Source organism: Dermacentor silvarum, chromosome 1 (genome assembly GCF_013339745.2).
Source record: "Dermacentor silvarum isolate Dsil-2018 chromosome 1, BIME_Dsil_1.4, whole genome shotgun sequence".
Taxonomy (NCBI): Eukaryota; Metazoa; Arthropoda; class Arachnida; order Ixodida; family Ixodidae; genus Dermacentor; species Dermacentor silvarum.
This window is the reverse complement of record NC_051154.1, coordinates 180,412,675-180,436,415: the sequence shown is the minus strand read 5'-3', so window position 1 is coordinate 180,436,415 and position 23,741 is coordinate 180,412,675. Positions and strand designations below refer to the sequence as shown.

General features: G+C 47.5%; 1 protein-coding gene across 15 annotated transcripts in view; it reads left to right on the top strand.

Annotated features, from left to right (window-relative positions):
- Positions 1-23,741, top strand: part of LOC119436478 (CCR4-NOT transcription complex subunit 6-like) — a 264,798-nt gene that overhangs the window by 106,867 nt on the left and 134,190 nt on the right. The window contains exon 1 of one of the 15 annotated variants that reach the window (XM_037703333.2): positions 11,827-12,283. The exons of the other annotated variants lie outside the window; for them this stretch is intronic. Coding sequence (XP_037559261.1) covers positions 11,833-12,283 — 451 coding nt within the window. The 5' untranslated portion in view covers positions 11,827-11,832. Of the gene's footprint in view, positions 1-11,826; positions 12,284-23,741 lie in introns of those variants that run through there. 15 annotated transcript variants of the gene reach the window in all.

Sequence of the window (23,741 nt, the reverse complement as noted above, 5' to 3'; positions counted from 1 at the left end):
GTGAGCCTTCCTGCTCCATAGCGGCATTTTAGCGGTAAATTGTGCCGAGACTGCGCTAAAGATCGAGAGTTAAGAATGAAAGCCTTGTTCTGTTCGTACTGTCTGTTACTAAAACTTAAACCAAAAACTAAAGCGCGCTGTCTTCATCATCATATGATCATCGTCACCGTTATCATTCTGTACATTAACGGAGCAGCCATAACCACAGGTGCAGTCGATGCCATCGCTCCTCTATTTGCTGTTTTCGCGTTTCCGTTGCACTTCTCTTTGCCGGAGGTTCTAATGTACGGCCGTTGTGAAGTCGTGTTGTTTGTGCCGTTTGTGCTGCAGTTCGTTATTCTCTGTACTGTATACTGTGGCACGGAGCTCGCTCAAAGATGTATTGTCTGGTCGCACATTTAGCGTAGTTGTCGACGGTGCCCTTTAAAAATAGCTCCCATTTAATACGCCTACTCAACCGATGGCACATAATTAGCTATTTGTAGGGACCTTCCGTGCAACCCTGCGCGAATGGAAGAGCAGATCCCGTAACAGCTTTCACCAACGCGCAGTTATACAGATGATTTTGCACGTTACAATTAACCATACTTTTGAACGTCTTCACTGTAGCTTCAGTTTAGTCGCGCAGGTTCTGTATAGGCATGTAGTCTTCCTTACACGTTCATGTTCATGATATTTTTTGATGAAATGTACGTTTTTTTTTTTTTGGCTCCCTTGAAGCATGGCGGACGTGCAAGTGCCTTTTGCAAGTCTAAATGGTAGAGGTGGCTTTATGACGCGATTTATGCACAGGGTAAGCCATTCTATTAAAAAAATAATAATGAAACAATTTTGGCAATTCTTATCCCGAGTGCCGCATTGACGCACATAAAGCACTATTTAGGATAATGTTGAGACCTTATGGTGCATCTTCTTCTTTTCTAGGGTGTTACGTGCCAAAACCAGTTCTGATTATGAGGCACGCCGTAGTGGAGGGCTCCGGATTAATTTCTTATGGTGCATAGATGTACGTTCGACACTATGCCAAAAGGTCTTATTGCTGCGCGGCATCGGCTGAGATCTGCGCCAAAAGGTCAAATGGCTGTTCTGTGAAGTGTGTTGGTGGTCAGATTGCGGACTCTTCGTCGACTAATGTCTGTATCCATACTGCAAACAACCCGTTCGGAACCAAATGACGCATTTTTCCAGAGGGACGATTAAACACGCAGACAGAGGGAGAGAGGGCAGAACAACCGTTAGGCCAACTATATCCAGCTCGTTATTGGCCACCCAGCAACTCGTTTTCCTTATTGCTATATATTTCTACTTCTGTGGGCTCTGCGTTTTCCTGTTTGAAAGTTGATGGACCACTATACACAAAAGAAACTAGCCTTAATAATTTTGTCGACTTTATCCGGCCGGAAGGACAGGTCTATAAGAAGGCGAAAGTCGTCCACAAGAAATCTTTAGACAATCTATAGACTATAAGTTCATTTTTATAAGGTTACGCCGTAAACGCGTGAAGCGGAATTCGCCGGAGTATAGCTGATCTGCACTGCGACACCTAACTGTTGATTTTAGTTCCGAGTGTAACCCTCGTATCAGAAGTGCATCTTAACGTAAAACCCACGCTTGACTTGATCTAAATGAGACCTGGCGGGAACGTCCCCAGGACGCTCATTGCGTTTCCTTCGGCGCGTTCACGACAGGCGTCATTTAGATCAAGTCGAGCATGGGCTTCAAGTCGAGATGCATTTCTGAATACGGGGGTCAGGGACCTGTCGACGACGCTTGGCCTATAGTTGTTCGGGCTCGTGCAAAACTGGTCTCCGTCTTTTCCATCGTATTGCCGTCCTCCTGTCCGCCTGCTACAAGGGGTGTTCGCTCGGGACACTGGCGATGCTTGTGAACGCATTCAGGTCATCTCCGCGCCAGTATTGCTGGACCGCACACGAAGCGCGACACTCACTTAGCGGAGCGTGACTCGATGCTTCAGCGGCACCCGGCTTGCGCCGTCAGGCTGGAAAGTACATGCAGCGCCTGATGCGTGTTTGGTTTCGTGCGGAACGCTTGTCTTCGGCTACACGGAGTTCGCCTGAACATACAACCACTGAGTTCCGTCGGCGCGGTAAGTTCCAGGGTGTCGAATTGATTTTTTTTTCGTTTCTTTTTAGAGGTAACCGCTTAGTTCCTGTCCAGCCTTCAAGTGAGAAAAAATAATAATAATAATAACACAACAGTTGAAGCCACTTGTAACCATGCTGGTTCACGTTTAATGTATCAGGTGCGTGTGTTTTGTTGAGCAATGCAACGCGAAAACTCACTTATACTGTACGACGCTAATAAAAAATAACGAAACGCATCATGCTTCAGGTCGCACTTCTGATATAAAAAGCCCAAAAGGCCGTCGCATGTGGTTGGTAATATCGATGAATGATTAATCGATGAAATGTATCCCGCAAAACGATTAATCTTCATCGATGTCCACCGTTTATTTGATCGGATCAGACCTGTTCGATTATTCGTTGTCAAGAGTTTGACTGGAGTGGCGCGAAAATTTTGAAACGGTACTGGAATGGCTGCGCACGAGCAGTGACTGCGGCTGTGGAAGAGCGACTGTTTTTCCGAGTCCCGAGACATGCCGAGCTTCTTTCTTCCACCACACCGCACGCGCCGCCCGAAGCGGGAGGCTAGAAATGCCCTCGTATTATAGCAACCCAGTCGTTGATCGTCGTGCCACACCGAGTCCACTAAAGACGTTGCACAGCATGCGCGCCGGTTTGGAGCATGTATTTGACGTAGCGATAAAGTTCATGTCGATTCCAGCAAATCTATGGCGTCCGAGCATCTATTCTCGCATGCTGGTTCTGTGGCCATTCAAAGAAGATGTCGGTTTCACAAAACATCGCAGCCAGTTGACATTCATTCATTCTGTAGAAAAGAGCATGTGTTTTAAAATCCTAAACCAGTAATTTTCTTTTCCCCTGTGCATATTGTAATTTCTCTCATATTTCAGTTGAACTTCACCTTTCACTTTTTGCCATTTTTCTTATTTATTGTTTAACTGCACAGTACAGGGATTCACTAGTGCCGTGTATCTTAATTCTGCACTGAGTGCCATTTTATAACATATATTGTTTATTTTTTCAAAAGCCACTAGTGCGAAACTATATTTAGTCTTTAACAAGTTAAAGATCATACTTTATCAACCGTTTATACACTTGTGTTTTAGACATTGTTCCACCTCTCAAACATTAAAATAGGGTCCCAGAAAAGTAGATCACTGTGTTTCAACCTCTTTAAAAGTGCCCGGCAAAAATTTCGATTAATCGATTAAAGGCTAAAATGATGAATGATTAATCGGTAATTGAATAAAAAAAATTAATACACCATTCATACCGTCGCAGTGGATGCCCTCCCAAAACGCGGCGAATAACCAGTCATGAAAGGGCAAACACCGTTTCCATTTTAACGGTTGCGTGACCTCTATCTGGAAACTAGCGCCTGTACGCAATCCGATGAAGTCCAGGAAAATGGCGGCACCCACCGCGTTCGCTTCAGCGTGAAGCTGCACTACAAACGAAGCACTTCGGTATTATGCTGCACTGCAAATTAAGGGTGAAAGAGAATTTTGCACTCGCTCTGCTCGTGTACGACAAACATTTAGCTCTGAATCCGTTTTTAATACTGCATTGCGATTTTGCATATTATTTGTCTCATATAGAAGAATACTTGAAGAATACTAGAGGGAAGCCTGGGACTGCATGTCATTCAACCGCCGTGGCATTCATGAATACTCGTTGATACGTTCGTGCTACGTTTTCCTCGCCCTTGCGCTCTGAAATGCCTGTCTCATTACTTCCCATAGGGTCATGTGTATCCCGTTTGTTACGTTTCCCTTGCCGGTTGTTACGTTCAAAAACTTCGATGATGCAACCGCCTACAATGCGATTCATTTCCTCCCTACATCGTGGGTTCCTGGTGTGACTGTGCAGCATAGCTTACGCAATGGACGGTTTCAACGTTTGATTGGGCGAGCGCCTAGCACTTGCAGGCTGCTACGCCCGACGGAAATACCGAGGATATACAAGACGTCGCCAACGAGTCATACGAAGAGGTGCAGAAATATTTAGAATCCTATGGTACGACCCATGTCACCTGTCATGGAAACGTGTCTTGCGATGATGGCGTTGGGAGATCAGAACCAGTGAGCGTGTCGGACATCGTCGCCGATCTCAACACGGCTCACGACGTCGAAAGCGAAGCGTAAGTGGACAAAGCCACAAGCGGTCGCCCCACATCAATGCACGTTCGCGGACACTGTCGTGGCCTTTGTTACCTTGCGCGGTTACTTCGAAATACACGGCGGCGCGGAAACTGAAGAATTGCTGCGAGCTCTTGAAAAGAGGTTATTACTATCGACCATTTCACTCAAGCGGCAGATAAATATCACGATCTTCATTCAGTGTCATTCATGGCTACGACCGCACGCACGCACGCACGCACGCACGCACGCACGCACGCACGCACGCACGCACGCACGCACACACACACACACACACACACACACACACCACACACACACACACACACACACACACACACACACACACACACACACACACACACACACACACACACACACACACACACACACACACACACACACACACACACACACACACACACACACACACACACACACACACACACACACACACACACACACACACACACACACACCGATATATAGCGAGCTTTATTTAGCGGGTTTTTAATAGTTTGTGTGTTGCCTTTTTTATTCAACGTCAAACAAAGTTTTGCGTAAGAGTAGATTTTTGCTTCATTTTCTGCGGCCGCAAGCGTTATCGGATGTTACATTTTTCCGTATCGTTCGTTCTTTTTCAGTGTTTCCTTATGAAATGCGCTGACGGGATTCTACTTAGTACATAAATTTTCTTTGACTCGGCTACGATATCGTCAAGAATGCACGTTGTGGCTTTTTTCTTTATTGTACGGAATACGCGAGGTATACGAGAATACAGCTTCGGTTAGCCGTAGACATTCATTCTGTCTGTTTGTGCGCTGCTTGCTTCATCTTCATCAATCCCCCTATCATCTATACAGCATATGTATTACAGTGTAGCAGCTTACGGTCTGACACAGGAGATGAAAACGCATGCAGTCCTAGTCGCCTTATATAGACGCCGGCCACAGAGACTTGGAGATCGCCACCGTATTGAACACGACAAAATTATTTGTAAGGTCACGGAAGAGCTCATGGCTTCTAATAGTGAACTGTAATCTTTGACAGAGAGGAATAAACGCTGCCAGTGATATGGTCAGACGTCATACAGGAGGTTTAGTTTCTCCAGCATATGGCGGGCGAGTGAAAACCCTGACAATCCAACGATGGCCAGTGCAAAGCAGCTGGTGGCGGAGTCAAGCTTTCTGTTCACGAGGACATTAGGCATCAGTTCTAGGGGATGCATCCGACGGAGAATGGGACGAAGACGAGCGTGGATCCTAACCGCTGACTCTTTAAAATGGATGCCACTTGTGCAGGAGGTCTTATTTCTGTCCCGAGTCTTTGTCATCCTTGGCGTCCAAGTGTGGCTGAGAACAAACAACTTAGACGCCCTCCGCCCTCTTAAGAAAAGAAAAATTTAATAATGGTCACTAAGAGAAATAACCAAACGTAGTCTAGGCCTTCGTGGCGTTTAATATGTAGCTGTGCGTAATAATGGGCGCGTGTATATACTGTTGCGAGTTAACCGGAGATCTGCATGGGTAGTTGCGTACGCCAGCCGCGTTTGCATGCCCCGCCATTCCCGTGCGAGTACAACCAAGGTGGCACGCGGGTACAACCCTTTTTCGACTGCAGGAAGGCAGGAGAGGAGCGTTATTGTTCCGCGCACTTTGTAGAGCAGTCGGGCGCGTCCTGACGCAGAGGCCACTTGTGGAGGCCATGGAGTGCACGCGGCGCGGGCGTCCGGCGGCTCTTTTTTTGTGCGCCAGTTGCTCGCGCACGGTGCTGCAGGCTGTATGAAGGAAGCGGACTTAACAGTGCACTCTCGCCGTATCTGATAAGGGTCGACCTGTGCGTTGTCTTTCGTTTCGCGTAGCGTTCACTGTCCTGCCTTCACTTCGCGCGCTGTGTGTGTGTGCGTGTGTGTGTGTGTGTGTGTGTGTGTGTGTGTGTGTGTGTGTGTGTGTGTGTGTGTGTGTGTGTGTGTGTGTGTGTGTGTGTGCGTGCGTGCGTGCGTGCGTGCGTGCGTGCGTGCGTGTGCGTTCGTGTGTGGGTTCGTGTGTATGTGTGCGTGTGTGTGTGTTTCGCCCACTGGAGTGGCGGGCATGAAAGATGGCTCGGTCGGTTTGTAGTCACCTCAGACCTCACGATTCTCACATGTCGTCGACAGAAGACATCGCAGCTGAAGGCGACGAAGGGACTACTTAGGTTTTTGAAAGAAACGGGCTTGGACAAGCGGCTGTGATAGTGATGTCACGTACCACGCTAGACTGACGGACTGACGATGTGTGTGCTGTGCTATTTGCTCTCTCTCTCTCTCTGCTCCCCGTCTTTCATTCTCCCCCATCCCGCCCCATGTGTAGGGTAGCAAACCGGTTATGCTAAACTGGTTAACCTCCCTGCCTTTCCTCCTGCACTCTTTCTTTCCTTCCTTCGGTGATATTTGTCGCCTCGGTGGCTCAGTAGCTATTGCGTTCTGCTGCTGACTACGAGGTCGCGGGTTCGATTCCCGGCTGCATTCCTGCGAGGGCGTCTCTCTTCCTTCGTTGCTCTGGGACGTCAGACCCTATAAATTGATTTGATGTTTGTTTATATGCCTTTAGGACCGTGTACAAATACCCGAAACTTCCGAGTAACTTCGCTAAATTTAGAATGTTTTTCGAATAGTACGCGTTCGCATATTTCGCCTTGACGCGACAGCAATTCGCGTCAGCGGGAAATTTGTAACTGCGGGTATTAAAACAAGATTACCGTCCGTCAAACAGCGACAGTGGCTCACCAGAAAGCCTATGTCGACTTCAACGACGAATTTGTTCAGTTATTGAAGATAGCAAATTTTTATTTTCATTTCGGAAAAAAATTTAGAGCAGTGGCGGACTTGAGTTTTTGAAGGTTGCCAGTAAGCTGTTTAGCTAAATTTCAAAAATTAGCTTTTGGTAGCATCTACGCATACGTTGCGGAATTGAAGCCATTTAATACTCGACGCTGTCTCCTTCTGTTGTGTAAAAAAATTCAGTTATTCATCAATCAATCATTGAATCATACATGTGTCTTCTATACCAACTAGTCCAGACAACGTACATTCTTCAACAAAAGTGTTGGTTAGAGCTGATTTTGAAGTCGCGCTTCGAATGCACATTCATGTCTGCTATTAGCTAACTGTGAATAATTGTTACCTTGGCTGAGGACTGTTGGGCCGCGAAGAATGAGGGAGGTAAAAGGAGGACCCACTTTTCACCCTGTAGACAGGGTGTGTCCGGAAAAGAATAAAACTGTTTCTTCCGCCTAGCAGAACAGCTGCTGGCGGCGCCGGCAGGTAAATTGGTAGAGGGAAGTCTAAGCTATACGCATGCACGTCACGGCAGTTGTCGGTGTGGCTTTAAAGGGAAATCAAATCCATTGCTTTTTTTTTTTTCTTTACCTCGGCCAGAGCTCGAAATGGAGCGTACCATCGAGCAAGGGAATTTCTACTAACTAGGCAACCTGTCGACGCTACAGTTTACTCGGAAGCACTCAATCGCTCGAGAGAGAGGGTTCTCCGCGTCCGCAGTGAGATCGCTACGGCCTGGATCCCCCATCGTGACCATGCGCCGAGTCACACATCGCTGAAAGTGAGGGAGTTTTTTTGCCAAGCACAACGTGGTAATGCTGACTCAGCCCCCTGACCTTCCCCCAGCCGACTTCGTTTAGTTGCCCCGTGTCAAGCACGGTTTGGAAGGACACAACTTTGTGGCGGTAAACGTAGTCGAAGCAGCTGTGACGCAGGCTCTAAGGGATGTTCCGGTTGCCGCTTATCAAGAGACGTACCACTTTTAGCATAAACGATGGCAACGGTGTATCGACACACGATTTTGAATACATTTAAGTGTTTGCATCAGTGTTGTACACGTTCCTCTAAAACAGGAACGAAAGCTCGTTCCTCGTTCCTTGCCAATCTTGGAACGAGTTCCCGTTACAAGTTCCTTTAATGCGAAAGGAACACGTTCCAGTTACACTTCGAACATTGGAATGTGTCGTTACATTTGATTTTTTTAAATTAAAATATAGTGTCGCATAATCGCATAACGTGGGTGCGGCCCGCGACCTCTGCCGACCACTAAACCAAGAGTGGTTGGGGAGGGGTTCCTCAGGACTCAATAAAGTTATTTCCTCCTCCTCGCATAATCCTGAGGCAAAATAAAGTGAGCAATTTAAATCTCGCATCAAACTACGTATATTATACGAATTTGAACATCGCCGGCGGCAGATTATCTGGAGACAAAAAGAATCCAAAGAAACGCTCCTAGACGAATTTTTTCAGGGAGCACCGGACATACTCCAGACATGTCTAACTGCAACTTTGGTGCTCGTCTATTACAAGTGCAACACATATGGCACTTTACATTTCGGTCTTCAAATGCGCAGTCAGGATACTGTGCTTCAGATCTGCAAATAGAAAGTTACTCACATGCACCAGTATCTTCCTGAGACCCGAACACAACAACGGAACATAATAGCTCTTCAAGGTGGTTTTTATTGTCTGCTGTTATGTCTTGAACTGGAAAAACAATTTTTAAAATTTGAATACCACAGATAGATGGGTCAAAATCTCCGTCTCCATGTGCGTGGAAAAAAAAAAAAAACGACTATCTCCATCATCTCCTCATGTTAGCTGTGGTAAAAACGGCATTTCATTGTTTAAACGCTGAGATGAAGATGGAACTACGTGTAATGCTTTGTCATGTCGCGCCGGTATTTTCACGCAATCTCGGTGACTTCGAAACACGCCTCGAGGTTGCTTTCGGCCGTCTGGGACGACACAGAGGTCTAGATCAATTTATTGTCAAATTTCTCGAAAGCGGAAGACAAGAATATCAGTAAACCACTTCTTTACAGTTACACATGCACCGTACTCCATGCAGAGTGAATATTTTGCGTAACCACTTCCGAGTGAATTTCGGAAAAAAAGTTGAAGGAAATGTGCGATGTATTGTATAGGTCTTGGGAGGATATAGTTCAATTTCTTGCACAAGAAACCGCATCTAAAGGAACAATACATAGGCGTTTAATGAATGCTGATTAAATATTGCAGTACGAGTGAGGAAAAACATCTCCAGAATACATATTCGCAATTTAGTAAAGACCCTTGCGTGCACTCAACAAGAGTTACATCTCGATGTTGGCGTCCGACAGGCCAGCATGGAGGAAAGAAACTATAAGAGGGAGCGTCACGTGACAATCTTGAAGCCTAGTCATAATATATATATATATATATATATATATATGTGTGTGTGTGTGTGTGTAACGGCAGAACTCGCGAAAGAAAATGCGTCCTAGTCACGTGACAGGCAAGCGGTAGTTCTTTGCGCCTCAAGCGGTCGCCCGTCCGCCTTGCATGATGTGCTCCCTACGTGCGTGCGTCTGTTCAATGCCGTGGAACGTTTACAGAAGGAACGCCGTTACCTCTGCCGTTCCTTCATAAACGTAACGAGTTACCGTTACAGTTCCACCAACCCTTAAAGGAACGGTGGCGTTCTTCCGTTCCTCCCGAAAGGAAGTATAGTTCTTGGAACGCCGTTCCGTACAACACTGGTTTGTATTGATAAATTAACAAATTTTTTCCCTATCAGTAGTCTTATTACTTACCGGACACACCCTGTTTATAAATCATGTTGGACGGTTTCATATTTGACGGCGTTCCGTGGGAGCGAATTGTGAAGGCATCACTTTGTCCTTGCGTCTTATTTTTCACTTCCCAGTTGACTTTGTTTCATGGCAGCTTGTCGTCGCGCAGGCATAATTGTATCTGACTTTTTAACGTCATTCCTATAGAGTTTGTATTCCCGTTTCTTCACGTTCAGAGCACAGGCGACTGCACAGCCGGCGTGTTAATACGCTTGGGCAAACTGCGCACAGTTTGTGGGTTTTTTTGTAAGTACGAAGCTTTCACTGGCGGCGAAGCGTTTGTTGTGATTGTTGTTGACTTGCGTCTCCGAGTTTCCTTCGTATTGGCATTTCGTAATTTTCAGTGATGGGAACGTGTTCGGCTTCTATATGTTTGCCCAAGTCGTTTTGTTACCGGTTTTATTTTAATTCTTTTTTTCAGCGTGGCGTTGCAGGTTTATGTTTCTCTGCGGCTCAGGGATGTTAGAAAATGACTCCATGTGTAACCTTTGGGACTTTCAAAAGACCCGTTTCACTTCTCTTGTGTCCCTGGCACGCTTCCGTATGCTGATGGAATGTCGGGCTGCGTACAGCGCCGTTCACCGTCTCTAGTTCCTGGCTTTATTGGAATTTACTCTGGCGACATTTTTGTTCATCAATGCGTGTCTGGATGTTTTTGTGGCATACAAAAGACGCCTCGTTCACGGTCAGAAAGCAGGATTTGTTAAATTTCTTTTTCATTTAACGGTGGTCGAATCACTTGGCTGGCTCTTCTTTTCTTCTTTCCCTCCTTTTTCCCGGTATAGCCTCAACATATAGCTATAGACGCAACGCCGAATGGAAACCAACATACTACGTGTCCTGTCGCCCGCACCGACTGCATTGTGCGAACGCAAGGTCACCTCGTGAAAGCAAAGTGCGTGCCTTCGGTCTAGTTCAGTGTTTCTCAAACTTTTCCAGTACGTGACCTCTTTAAGTAGTGCCAAACCTACCATGATTCCCCACCTTTACAAGCCTTCTGAACATTTACTTTGTTCAATGGCGCGAATACATTTACATTTTAATTTATTTTAAAGACATTAACTTCAGCACAGAGAGCTACCAAAAACTCTTGTTAATGTTTTTTTAACGAGGATTAATTTGATAATCTATTTAATGAGAAGGGTGTATACTTTAGCCCTTGAGACTTTAAACGTGATAGCATTTCTTTGGCTACCTCCCAGGCAAAATTTCGTCGTCTCGCACCGATAAACGAAGGAGTGCGAAGAGAGAAGTGGATAGTGTAAAGCTTGACATCAAAGGTTGATAAGAGGCGTTGACGTCATTGGTCATAGTGATAGTTGGACCTTCCATGACCCCCAGAGAAAGGTCCATCGCTCACTTGGGGGTCATGACCCGCAGTTTGAGAAACACATTTACTGGTCTAGTAAGCAACGTCGTCCGCCGTGCTTTGGGATTCGATAACCGATTATGATGAGGCACTGCACTTCCGCCGTTCTTGTCTTTAGACGGCAACACGCGTAATGCTGGTATAAAAGGTTTCTTTTTTGTATATCGAAATTATTTTCGCGTGTTCTCTTCGTTCATTTTATATGCTAGTGGCCGTTATGGAATTATGTTGCGTAGTTGACGTCGCTGTCGTCGACCAAGATCGTATAGGTGTACCGGTATACGGCATGGTCAAAATCAGCCGCTCGATTCCTTGTGGTCCTTCGGCCCATTGTCTGCGTGACGTTGTGGCCGTGTCGACAATGATTGTCGTGCGGGGCACTGTTTTCCAAAGCCACGGCCAGGCCGCAATCCCACTTTCGCGGCCGGGCGAAAGCGGCGTCGTCCCGTTAGCGGCCTCCTCCTCCAGTGACCCACAGAGGCGTCCAATGGGCGTGCGGCGCGCCGTCGCCCCCTCGCCGCGCTCCGGCGGCCGGCGTGCGCTCGCTCGCCGCCAGTGTGGGAGCTGCGGCATGCGCGTGTCGGTGGGGCCCGAGCGTCTGCTGGGCGCCTGCCTGATCGCCAAGCCGCCGCGGCCGGCCTGGGCCGGCGTGCCGCTCATCGCGCTGCCGCCGTCGCCGCCGCTCGACGAGCAGATCGTGTCGCTGTCCCAGCTAGCGCTGCACGCCCAGGGCTCGCCGCTGGTGCTGGCGCCGCGCGGGCGCAAACCGCTCGCTGCCGCCGACGAGCCGACACCGCCTTCGACGCCGGACTCCACGCTGGCCGCCGACGAGGCTCAGGCTCCCCTGCCCCGAGTGCTCAAACCCCGCAAGCGGCGCAAACGCGAGCGCGCGGCGTCGGCACCCTGTGGACCGGGCCCGCCGACCGCGCCGTCGGCGCTGTGTGCCTGTGCCCTGTGCTGCCGCGCCGCCGCGTACCCGACGCCGCCCGTGTCACCGCTGCGCGACTGGGATGACTTCCGATGTGAGTGTGCGTCGTTTTAAACCGTTCGACCGAAGTGCCCGCCGCACCTGACCCGCGCGGGCACTTCGGGCGCCAATCGGAGCATGCTCATCTGCGCAGTCTTTGCTCCTTCCTACGGGTTCTGCTTTTTCTTTACCGCCCGACACTCGAGTACCAGTGACGCATTTCTGCGGTGGCGGGTGTGCTAAGTTGTAGATAATTCAGTGGGCCAAAATAAGCTGTCACGAGTCACGTCAATCGAAGCGCGTGTTGTCGTTGTTGTATCGCGTCGGTATTCTCTGGGCGTTAGCACGACAACTTTCGACGACTTTATGGAAAGCCGAAAAAAGGAAGTAATTAAGGATGTGTCGCTAGTAAACCCTGCAGTTTGGTGCTCGCAGCTCTTTTTCGTTGCTGTAGGACGGTCTGTGGTCGAATGCCATGACGAAGGGTGCGCCTGGGAGAATAGGCGCATCCTTCTTCCTGAAAATGAAACTTCGTACGTACTCTTGACAGTTCCTTATAATGGCATTGTTTTCTATCTCACTCACTGATTGGTAATGAGAAAAATTACATTGTTCATAAACAACGGCGTTTTAACGGCTGGCAGCTCTCGACGCTGGCCGCGACGTTTCTTCCAGCAGTGTCGTCATAGTGGGTATGGTGTCCGGGGCTAAACGTAGCAGAATAGAAAACTGGCTGTCAGCTAGGTTAATTCTGGCGCGCTTAAAGTTGGCTTGCTGCGCAGGTGAGGCTGCCTTTTCAATTTTATGTATGATATTTTTGCTTAATACATAATGTTTCTTGCGTGTTTTTTTTTTTTTTTTTTGGGGGGGGGGGGGGGGTAAGCCGTCGTCGTGTGAGTGCGTTCGCTGAACAGCGCAACCCCTGCAGGTCACTGTTGTCCAGACTGGGCTCTCAAGATAATCAAAAGGGCTAAGTAATTTCCTCACTGCCATGGGAAGGGCCGGGGCATGGAAGCACTCGCGCGCTGTTTGTTCTGATCACGCCCTTCCGAGTCGATTCAACAGCATTGTGGCGGCTATAGAATGTACGATTGGTGATATTTGCTGGCCTCTTGCGCTCCCCTCGTGTCGTATCTCGCGATGTTTGTAGCATTGCTAGCCAGACTGCATTCGCAGCTATATTGTGTTTTTGAAATTGCGCTCTTTCTTTGTAAACACAATCCCTGTCAAAGACCCCAAGCTGAGCCGTTTTCACAGCCCGTGCGCGCACTTGACTTGATATCATCAATCATTCGATTGGCTCGTCCGTGAGTCGGCGCCCTCGGAGAGTACCGTCCGGATCGGCTGATGTAGTTTTTCTCCCCTTGGCCATATTGAGGCCGTCACGAGTATATGTGACTGATAGTGGACAATTGGCTGGGTTCTCTCCTCCGGTGTTTTTTATCAGTATGCTCCGTTCAGTGTCGCCGTACCTTGGCGCGTAGACAAGCAGCATCCAGTGTTTTGAAGGCGCGGCTGTCGTAGTGAGTCGACGTCCTCTGTGTGTGACCCATATATACACTGAGCAGTGACGTCGTGAAAAACCTCGTGGATGAGGGAGGTAGTCCGGGTTCCTGCCTTGTGGGCGCTTTTCTTCTGCGGCATTATATGTATGGAGTCTTGCGCCTTTTTCGCATTTGTAGAGATGCAATAGTGATAGTTGCCGAGAGGGTGGAAGTAGACGCAGCGGACATCGTAACTGTCTGGCGACGATTTTGTATTTGGCAGATGTTTTACCGCACTTCTATTGCATGTATGAACATCAACTTGCGTTTTCGTTTTACGGAATGAATCGGGCAGGAAAACGTGTTTGGCATATAGGCTGTGTTTTGTAAGTACATGCCGTGGCCGTACAACTGTGACAGCCATGGGATCATTATTTATAGAACCTTGAGTTCGAAATTTGAGTTGCGGCATTTTGACTGGCCTGTAGAAGACATACGCATGACTCTGACCGAGTTGGGGAAAAAATTCTTATATGTACGGAGCCCATACCTCGTGCACTGCCGAATGGCGAGTAGTCACTTCACATCTGTGATCGTGTACGAAAGCGCACTCTATTTGGAACTGTACCACTCGTGAGTAGCTTTTCCCCCCGCAATCTGGGACCACGTCGCCGACCTTCTGTCGAAATCTTTTCTCGATTATCGGCGTCTATCCACTGTTGCGTATAATGTATAGCTACCTCTGTCGATGGAAGACACGCCGTCACGTATTCTCACCGTTTTCGGAAACATACTTTTTAGTGCATTTTTCCCGTGACCATTCTAAATTGGCATAACACAGTCGGACTTCTAGACGTGCTAGCCAAATTTCAAATTGCCGTTGAGAGCAGCCGATTTGTTGGCTGCACCAAGCGCACTAACCCTCCTTGGAAGTCTGGCTTTATTTACGCTAGCTCGGTTGTTCACTATTTTATTTCCGAATAAAAACACCGGCCTTCTAAAGAGCTGCCATTGTAGAGAGAGAAGGTTTGCTTAAAATGCCTTCTTTCTTTCTCTCGCGTTTCTCTCTCATCTATCTCTCTCTCTTCGTTAGGGTGTACAGCCACTTATAATTGACTACATGATTAATTCGTTATATTACGCGTGCCAGCTTATAGCGAATTCTTCCTTTCCGTTCGTTGTGCGCGGTTTCGTCGTAACGAAATGAAGCAGAATAAAACAAATTCTCGTTCATTGCGCGGCACGGGCAGTGTAACTGTCGCGGCAGTACGATTGCTGTTTCGGATATGTAAAATGTTATTTGTGGCGGTTTTGCACACAGCCGACGCTTTCTGGAAGTCAGTAGACAAATTGCGCCACATGTGAATACATTTAAATATGTTCGAGATGTCCTTCGATAAATAATTGTTTTCACTTAAGCGCAACAAAGGAGAAAATGTTTTGGTACGCAAAACACTGCTCTGAAAAATAAAATTGAAAAAAAAAAAAGAACCTTTGGCGATTTAGTTTAACGCACCCAATAAAGGTTCACCGTTTCGTCAAGTTCATCCGTATACGCGCGTGATCGTGTGACTTGCACTTGAAATGAGGATGAGCTCAAGAGCTCTTATGATGTAAAAAGAGATTTCTGATTTCCTAAAGCCGTCGCTGAGAGCGTTTATTCTGCCTGAAGAGAAGCACGTACGTTTTTAATGAGAGCCAATATGCGCGCTCCGAGCCGGGAGATATACGATGTATACAGTTCTATATAAACCCTCTGGTTTACATTGGTGTGCCTCTGACAGTTATCCGATGTATCGGTCATAATTCGCTGTACACATTTAGGTATACGTGCGTTCGTTGGTCTCGGGTCTGTCCCGTTCCCGCCGTGGATCGGTGTGAACTGACCGACGCGTTGCCGTATACGCCGCGACGTGCGCGAGTATTTAGGTCACGTGGTTATCAAGAATGGAGAATTAGTCGACGCGGCGTCTCTTCAAGGGCCTCGCGATCGCCAAGGGCGCCGTCAAGGTTCGCTTTGTGCGTCGTCATTTTTCAGCCGCGGGTGGCCCTGATCAGTTGTGAGCGGACTGCAACAGCCCGTCCGCGCATTGTTTTGGTCTCGTGGCCGTGACGCGCGCTCCCTCGAGTGCCTGATTGCCGAGGTCGCGTGCTCCTCTCGCCCGAGGCGGCAAGCCGAGAAAGGCTCGAACTACTGCCGAGCCCGCCGGTGATTGACCTGCTGGCCGGCGTTTTTCGCGCGTGCTCGCTCGTGGGCTGCATTCAAAACACCTGCGCGCGCGCCATCTCTGCGTAAGTTCGAAGCACGAGGCCCAGCAACGGTCGTGCGCCTCTCGGCTTATATACTGCGTTGACCGTGAACTGGAGCGGAGAATATGATTGCCGAAAAAAAAAAAAAAACGTTTAAATTGATTGCGCGATGTGTTTAACGTGCCAAGGCGGTATATCTGGGAAATGAGAGACCGGTGTCGTCGTCCTGTTTTGCCCGAACACGCCCTTTTTTTGCTTTTCCCGTGGTCGACGTGTTGGATATTTTTTTGGCTGAGGATGTACTAATCTGATGCTTCTTCCTTCCAAAGAATCTGATGTAAGCCCATACAGTCTGTGGTCGTTAAATGTGTAACCGCTGTATAGACGTGTCTTCATTGTTCGGGTCAAGTCTGACGGTGGCTGTGCTTATACGTCTTGCAACCTGTCCTCGTCGTCACTCGCCATGTCCTCCTTTTGCTCGTCTTCACCTTCCTTTTGAGCAGAGTAGCCGGCTACAGGACTGAAGCCGACCTCTCTGACTTTTTTGAAACAATTTTTTTTTTCTCTTTCTCTCTCCGCATACATTTTGAGCCATGCAACGCGGGCTCATTAACGTGCGCCCTAATACAAATCCGTCTAGATGGGCCTTGCAGAAGTACGTTTATATATTCATTTATTCATTTATGTATGTATGTATTTATTTATTTATGGGCGGTCACGCTTTGCTTAATAATTTCGAGGTTAAACGGTAGGAATTGCTGGCAATATTTATCCGTTCTTTTCTTTTCTTTTTTTATTATTTTTGATCACGCCGTACAATATCCGTAATTCGCGGCTTTTTTTTTCCCCTCAATTTCTTTCGCGTTAAGGCCCTATACGGGACAGTTATAAGGCGCACATGGATAGCATGGTGTTGGAAATGTGGCTATATAGTATATACGCGAATGGTCAACCACGTAGATGCGCGCGTGCTTGTTTGCGTTGTCGCTTCCGTGTTTAATTTTTTTTTTTTTTTGTCTGCGACACCTGAGCTGTGTTAAGCAAATCGAGGGATATTTCACATTAATCAAGGCTGCGAGGTTCACAAGCCCGATCAAGTTCCGCCATTAAAAAGTTCGCTGCCTGCTTCCCAAGCGCTGCTCTCGGTTCTCGCTTCTGCTTTGATGAAACTCGTTGGTGCGCGCAGAGGAACCCTCTTAACGGGACACTAATGAGCACTTCTTCTTCTTCTTTCTGGGGTTTTACGTGCCAAAACCAGTTCTGATTATGAGGCACGCCGTAGTGGAGGGCTCCGGATTAATTTTGACCACCTGGGGTTCTTTAACGTGCACTACAACGCAAGTACACGGGCGTTTTTGCATTTCGCCTCCATCGAAATGCGGCCGCCGGGGCCGGGATTCGATCCCGCGACCTCGTGCTCAGCAGCGCAACGCCTTAGCTGACTGAGCTACCCCGGCGGGTGTCTAATGAGCACCAACTCGGTTTATGTGTGCATTCTGTTTTCATTTATTTGACAAAATAAGGTTCTTCACTAGCGGAGATAAATCAAGGCCAACGTTTTCTTTCTTGGATTTCGCCCCCGAACTGCAGTGTCGGGGATTTCAAACTAGTTTCGCGCGTTTGGCCCTCTTTTGTACGCAGAACGTTATCGAAACTCGCTAGGTTTAGCCTTTGCTTCCTTTAGAATGCAATGTAATCCTTGTTCATCGATAAAAATGTTAACTGATTCCGTGCAGACGCTATATATGGAAATCATGGGGACTTATAGTGCGGGAACTTCAATGTGGTGTCGCATCCCTTCTTCTCCATTTAGTTCTTTTCTTTCTTACGAAGTCTCCGCGCACGGCAACACTGACATTTTCGGTGTCCCACAAGTGCGACTAATTACTAATTGAGGTTAACTTCATACCTCTTTGGTGTCCCTTTAAGCTTGTTCGTTGGATGTTTGTTCGTATATAGACGTATGCAAATTGGCGACACCACTGTTTAAATATGACCTTGTTCACGTATAGGGTGTTTCCAATTTGTGTTCGCTCAAATAGAGTTTCAGTCGTATATATATTCGTCCACCTGCAGGAGTGTTAAGTGGGATGTGCTCTTGTAATCCGGAGAACTGGATTCAAATTCACGAAACTTTTTCTTTGTAAGTGTTGCGTGTCGTTGACCGGCTGCCATCGCTAATTATATGTCCCGTGTCACGATTGACTATAGTAACGAACAGTTCTAGCGTAAGAACGTTTTTGTGAAAGCTGGCCCTGGTCTCTTAACGCGGTGTTTTATGTAGTTTGTTAGCTACACTCTAAGAAGAAAAGGAGGAAATGGGGTATTGAGGTTACTCCTTTAGGGGAGGAACTGATCTGCCACAACCATTCCTCCCTTTAGGGGGTAAGTGAGAGGGGATGAACTGTTACTCCCCATGCGGAGGACTAACAGTTGCTCTTTTCCGATGCTCAAGGGAGTAACGGTTATTCTTTCCGGTGCTCCTCGAAGATGGAATTAATTAAATTAACCATTTATTCGCTAATAAAAAAAATTACTGGGCGAAAAAAAAAGAAAACGTACGGGCAAGTAGGATTCGAACCCACGTCCTCTCGCTTACAAGTCGGGTGCCCTAACCACTTCACCATGGCGGCTCGATTGACAATTCAGGTTACCGAGTCGAGGTTAACCAGCTTAACGCAGGTGCAACAATAACAGAAGAGACTCGGCATTTGGTGTATGCTATGCCGGGAGAGTCTAACGTTGCGCATACTTACAAATCTAAGCGACTACATAAAGAAAGCTGCCCGATTATTCTTACGGTGATTTAAACTGAGACATTACGTGATCTTTGTGTATATAGCGAGCGCAAACGGGGCACGCAAGACGACAGAGCACAATTTCTCTATCGCTTAGCGTGCCCCTTTTGAGCTACACATCGCTTCAGTTAAGTTTATAATCTCCTTGCAACGAAAGGACTCCTTAGGTACTACTGGCCAAGGAAATCTGGCAATCCATTTATGACTTGCGCGCTTAATGCGTATCGTTCACTTATGGTGTGCACGCACACGAAGTGCACGGCTCTTCAGATTCCACCTTTTAAATTTCAGGCAATTTTCTCACGAAGATGCAAAGTGCTGCTTTACATCTAGTTCAGATAGACAGTACACGAACTTCCAACTATTCATGATATATAGACAATACCGCGTTCGCCGCATCACTCCGCGAGACGGACGAAAACAGCAAAGTGCATGGGGAGTAACTGTTGCAGTTCGTCCTCGCCGTTGCTCTCTTTCGGACCAGGGATCGTACACTTACTCTCCAAAATTTGCACACGCCACGCACACTCCTGCAGTTACTCCCTTGAGGGACGAAAGTGCCGTTTTTTGGACTAACTGTGCAGTTACTCCCGTTTTCCCCGGAATACTTCTTAGAGTGTAAGGGGGCGAACGGTAATTCTGGTTATCCCCGGTTCTGCTGCCCACCACTGAATTTAGGCGCGTCCCCGATCATCCCATCCCTGGCGTGGAGCATCTCTGAAGCGTTTGGCGCGCTGCTCGCTTAGTATTTTTCATACATCGTTACTGACGTCCCGCATGGGAAAGGTGTCCCTGTAGCTGGTGTAATTGACGCGGCGTTGTGGCATCCTTTGTATTTAACGTTATTTTTCTGCAGATATTCAAGAAACGCGTCTGTATATATAGTGTACAAAGCTTGAGCAGAACATCTTCGTATTTAAGGCGCCGATTGCAGATTGCCCGCGCTCCGTGTGCCCGCGGCGATCATCAGCAGGCGTTTAAAAGCCAGCTGGCGCCGCTGACCTCAGTTCAAGGGCGATGCATGCGGTATGGTGTCGGCCTCTTCCTCGCAACCGCTCTCTCCCCCTCTCCCGTTTCCCGCGATGTCCTAATGGAGCGGCCGTTTTTCGCGCCATGGCCGACTCGCCTGCGGCCGCTGTGTTGCTGCCTCCGTGGAGGGCTCTTTATTGCGTCCAGCGCGTTAGCGCCGCACTGCGTGAACACTGTCCCATTAGGGTAACTCTCGTTGTCATTGCGCGCGCTTGTGTTTTTTTTTTTTTTCCTTCGCCGCTCTCTTCTCGCGATGGGTCAGTGCCAGGTACGGGATCTTTGCGCCCCGGAAGAGCCTTTCGAAAAGCTTAAAAATAGGGGGAAGGAGGTGGACGTTTTCTTTCTTTTTTTTTTTCTGTACGCAAACGAACCGACCTTGTCTCGATGGGTACAGCAGTCCTGTTTGCTTTCAGGATGTGTTCCTTCCCCCCCCCCCCCTCCTCTAATTTCCTCCGCCTTTCGCAAGAGGCCTAGTTGCATTCGCTGTATTTTTACTTTTGCTGCGGGTATATTGCCCAACCTTCCATCAGAGGTAGACTAAAGGGCGCAGGGCGTCCTAAACATGTCAAAAGGGCGAGGCGTGGCTCGTTGTCTCAGGCGCGGCCGCTGAGGCTTTAACGAAGTGTCGCTCTGTCGCATGTTTTCTTTTATTTTCTTTTTTTTTTTAAGGGAACGAAGGTGCGACCTTGTACGCATTCTTCTAAATATGTCGCTTTATTTGTTGGGTTTCGCTTTCTGTTTAGTTCTTTCCACTTGCTGAAACATTCTTATGTGTAAGCATACGTCTAGTAAGAAACTTTGATTCGCTTAAAGACAAGCATGTTGGAAAGTCTTGGAAAACCCGCAGCTGGCATACGAGACAGGAAGACTGTTAAATTTGAAAACTGAAGGAACTTATATTGACAGTGTTGTGTGCATTCAGTACGTTTGCAACTTCGTTTGAAAACGCGGGACTCATAACGGTCAGGTCGTCTCACCTAAAGCATGGCGACGCAGTATACGCCTGCAGGTGGCGTATACTTTGATGGTGTCTTAAATATGTGGTGCTGCTGTAGAATAGCGCTATCATCAGTGCAAGAATACTTGTCAGTATTCAATTCTGTTTAGATTGGGAGATAAAATTTACGCCCTTTGAAGTGAGAGAGAGGATCTGGTGTTCCTTAACTTGCAGCCGAACTGTTCCAGGTGGCTGCCGCGCTTGTTTTCTATTGCGAACTCTTCCACCTGTGCCTCGGGGCGCCCTGTTTGTCACTCAGCGCTATACTCGTTTCCTCTGTTCAACATCGTAGCCAAGTTTGCGGCACTAGCGTAGTACACACAGCACTCACAGTCGCGAGGCTGATAGATGCTGTGTTCACACAGTAGAGGAGTTACAAGAATGAACCATCTACAGGCCTCCGGCTGGTCAGCGCGCTGACGCGAGTACATTTGCGAAAGCAAAAGGCACCGGCGGTTGTGGCTAATTTTCACGCTTTGAACCTATATGGACCGCGCTCTCTTCGCGTGGGAATTCTGCTCTCGACTACTGGTCGTTGTTCTGCGAGCTCACGGCTGTGTCCGTTATCGCACATAATTTCTCATCTGTGATGTGGTCTCGTTTAGCGCGCTAACCATACTATACCCACCGTTTTCGTTTAGTGGCTTTGTGAGCCGTTGAAGGCAGTTGCGACACATTGCCCGCTTGGCGTTTTAAACGCTTAGAAGGCACCGCTGCATGCGCCACCAACGCGTCGAGAAAGGGGAGCGCGTTGCGTGTGCAGACGTCCCGCGGTGCGTGAAGGAGCTGCAGTCCGTTAGTGCGAAGTGAGGTCCGGTTGCGCACGCTGACTGTGACGACGTGGGCGATGTGATTTGAGCACAGGCACGCAGTGCAGCTGCAGCCTTTGTTTGTGACGGCGACTTTTCTTCTTTTTACCCTTTTTTAAGCGTTAGCCGCGCTACTGCGAGAGGCTGAGAAAAGGGCACATTGCCCACTTATATGGTCGTGCACGAGATGTCGTTTTAAATAGTCGTACAGACCATGCAGTTTGAGTAACGTCGGCGATATATAGAATGGCTATGCAAGCCATAAAATAACTGTCGAAGTGGGTGGAGAAAAATGATGTACTGGGATAACTACTACAGAATGAGTTCATACCAGGCAGATGCATGCTTAGAGGATAATATGTTTGTACTTGCTCAGTGCATAGAGACTTCAGTAGCTCAGAATGAACCTTTATCGATAGCATTTCTAGGTATTAAAGGAGCCTATGATACGTGAAGCTGCTGAGGGACATATATAGACAACCGAGTACAAATTGTATGGGAAGACCGGAAATGTAATGAAGTGGGGGAATTTCACCAACGAGTGAGAGAAGGATGTCCTCTGTCTCCGTTGCTGTTCACGCTTTATGTTAAAGGCATAGAAAGACGATTGGAAAACAGTGAATTAGGGATTTATCTATCCTAATGGGCAAATGGTGCAACAGAAGGTCTCCGGACTGATGTACGCGAACGACATAGTGCTACTAGCAGACAATGCAAGAAATTTACAGGGACTCGCGAATATGTTTGGCAACGCAGCAACAAATCTAGACCTTAAGTTTAGCAGATAAATCAGGAAATATCATAAATGAAGAAACGAGTAATTTAATTCCCTGGTATCAATTCAACAGCAAGTCATACCCATAATCAAGCAATAGTAAGCACGAAATAAAGACTTATTCAAACACCCACCAAGATAATCTGAAAATAAATGCGAAGCGGAATACAGGAATAATGAAACATAGAGTACTTTGGGGCCACAATAAATATGATGTGGTGAGTGGAATCTGGAAAGGAGTAATGGTGCCAGCTCCAACGTTCGCAAATGCCATTCTGTGCTTAAATGCATATCTTGTCGTTGGAAGTTAACCGAAGATCGGTAGGCGGGGAGTGGCTTTGGGAGCTTACGGTAAAACCACTAATGAGGCAGTGCAGGGTGACAAAGGTTGGGCCTCTTTCGAAGTCAGAGAAGCGCAGAGGAAAATTTGAAGACTCAGGAACGTGGACCAAAGTAAATAGACGGCTAAAGTGCACGAGTATCTGTACCTGAAAAGTGTGGATACAGAGTGGAGGAAGAGGCCAATAATGTTGGCACCCAAGTACAGGGAAATTGAAAGTGTAAATAGACAACCAGCTAGCAGTTATCAGAAAGAAAGTGAGAGAAACGGAGGCAGTGAATTGGATGCAAAGAAGGGAAACAAAAAGGACAATGGAGATTTACAAGAATGAGAAGAAAGAAATTATAAGGGAAAATCTGTACGATAACACAAAGGACAGTGTCTTACTATTTGAGGCTCGAGCCGGTTGCCTAAGGACGAAAACATACCGGAGCAAATACTCTCCAACAAGATTAGGCGTGTGTATGCTGCAGCAAAAATATGGACACCACTCAGCACATCCTAATGGAATGCGAAGGGATTCACCCAGTGATACCCGTAGCTAACGTACACCTTCTGGAAGTATTTGGATTTAAAGTGGACGGAAGCATCAGGCCGGTCAGAAGTTGAGATAAGCAAGAGACGTTTAGAGTATTGGTGGATACAAAAAAAAAAAAAAAAAGCATGGAAGAGATTGGTACGTCCGGATCCGTTACAGGCATGGGTGGCGGTACAAGGTAGATTAGTTTTGAGGACGAGAGAAAAGTTGGAGATGCTAGAATGAAAAGAACAAAGTTAAACAAAGGTGCTAGAATGAAAAGCGTTCTGCACCTGATTAATTCATGCAGGCTTGATGACTCTTTGTCGCCGCCGCGTTTCAAAGTGGATGCCAATAAATCATCTGCATCTGGGTGTGTATAGGGCCAGCGTATACAATGCTCGTGGGATTTCTTCTGTAGCCCCTCGTGTGCTTTCGATGTAGATTTTTTCCATCTCGTTTGTGCTTCCGTTGTTTTTTTACGGATATGAGCACGGCGACGTGCTGCTGTTTA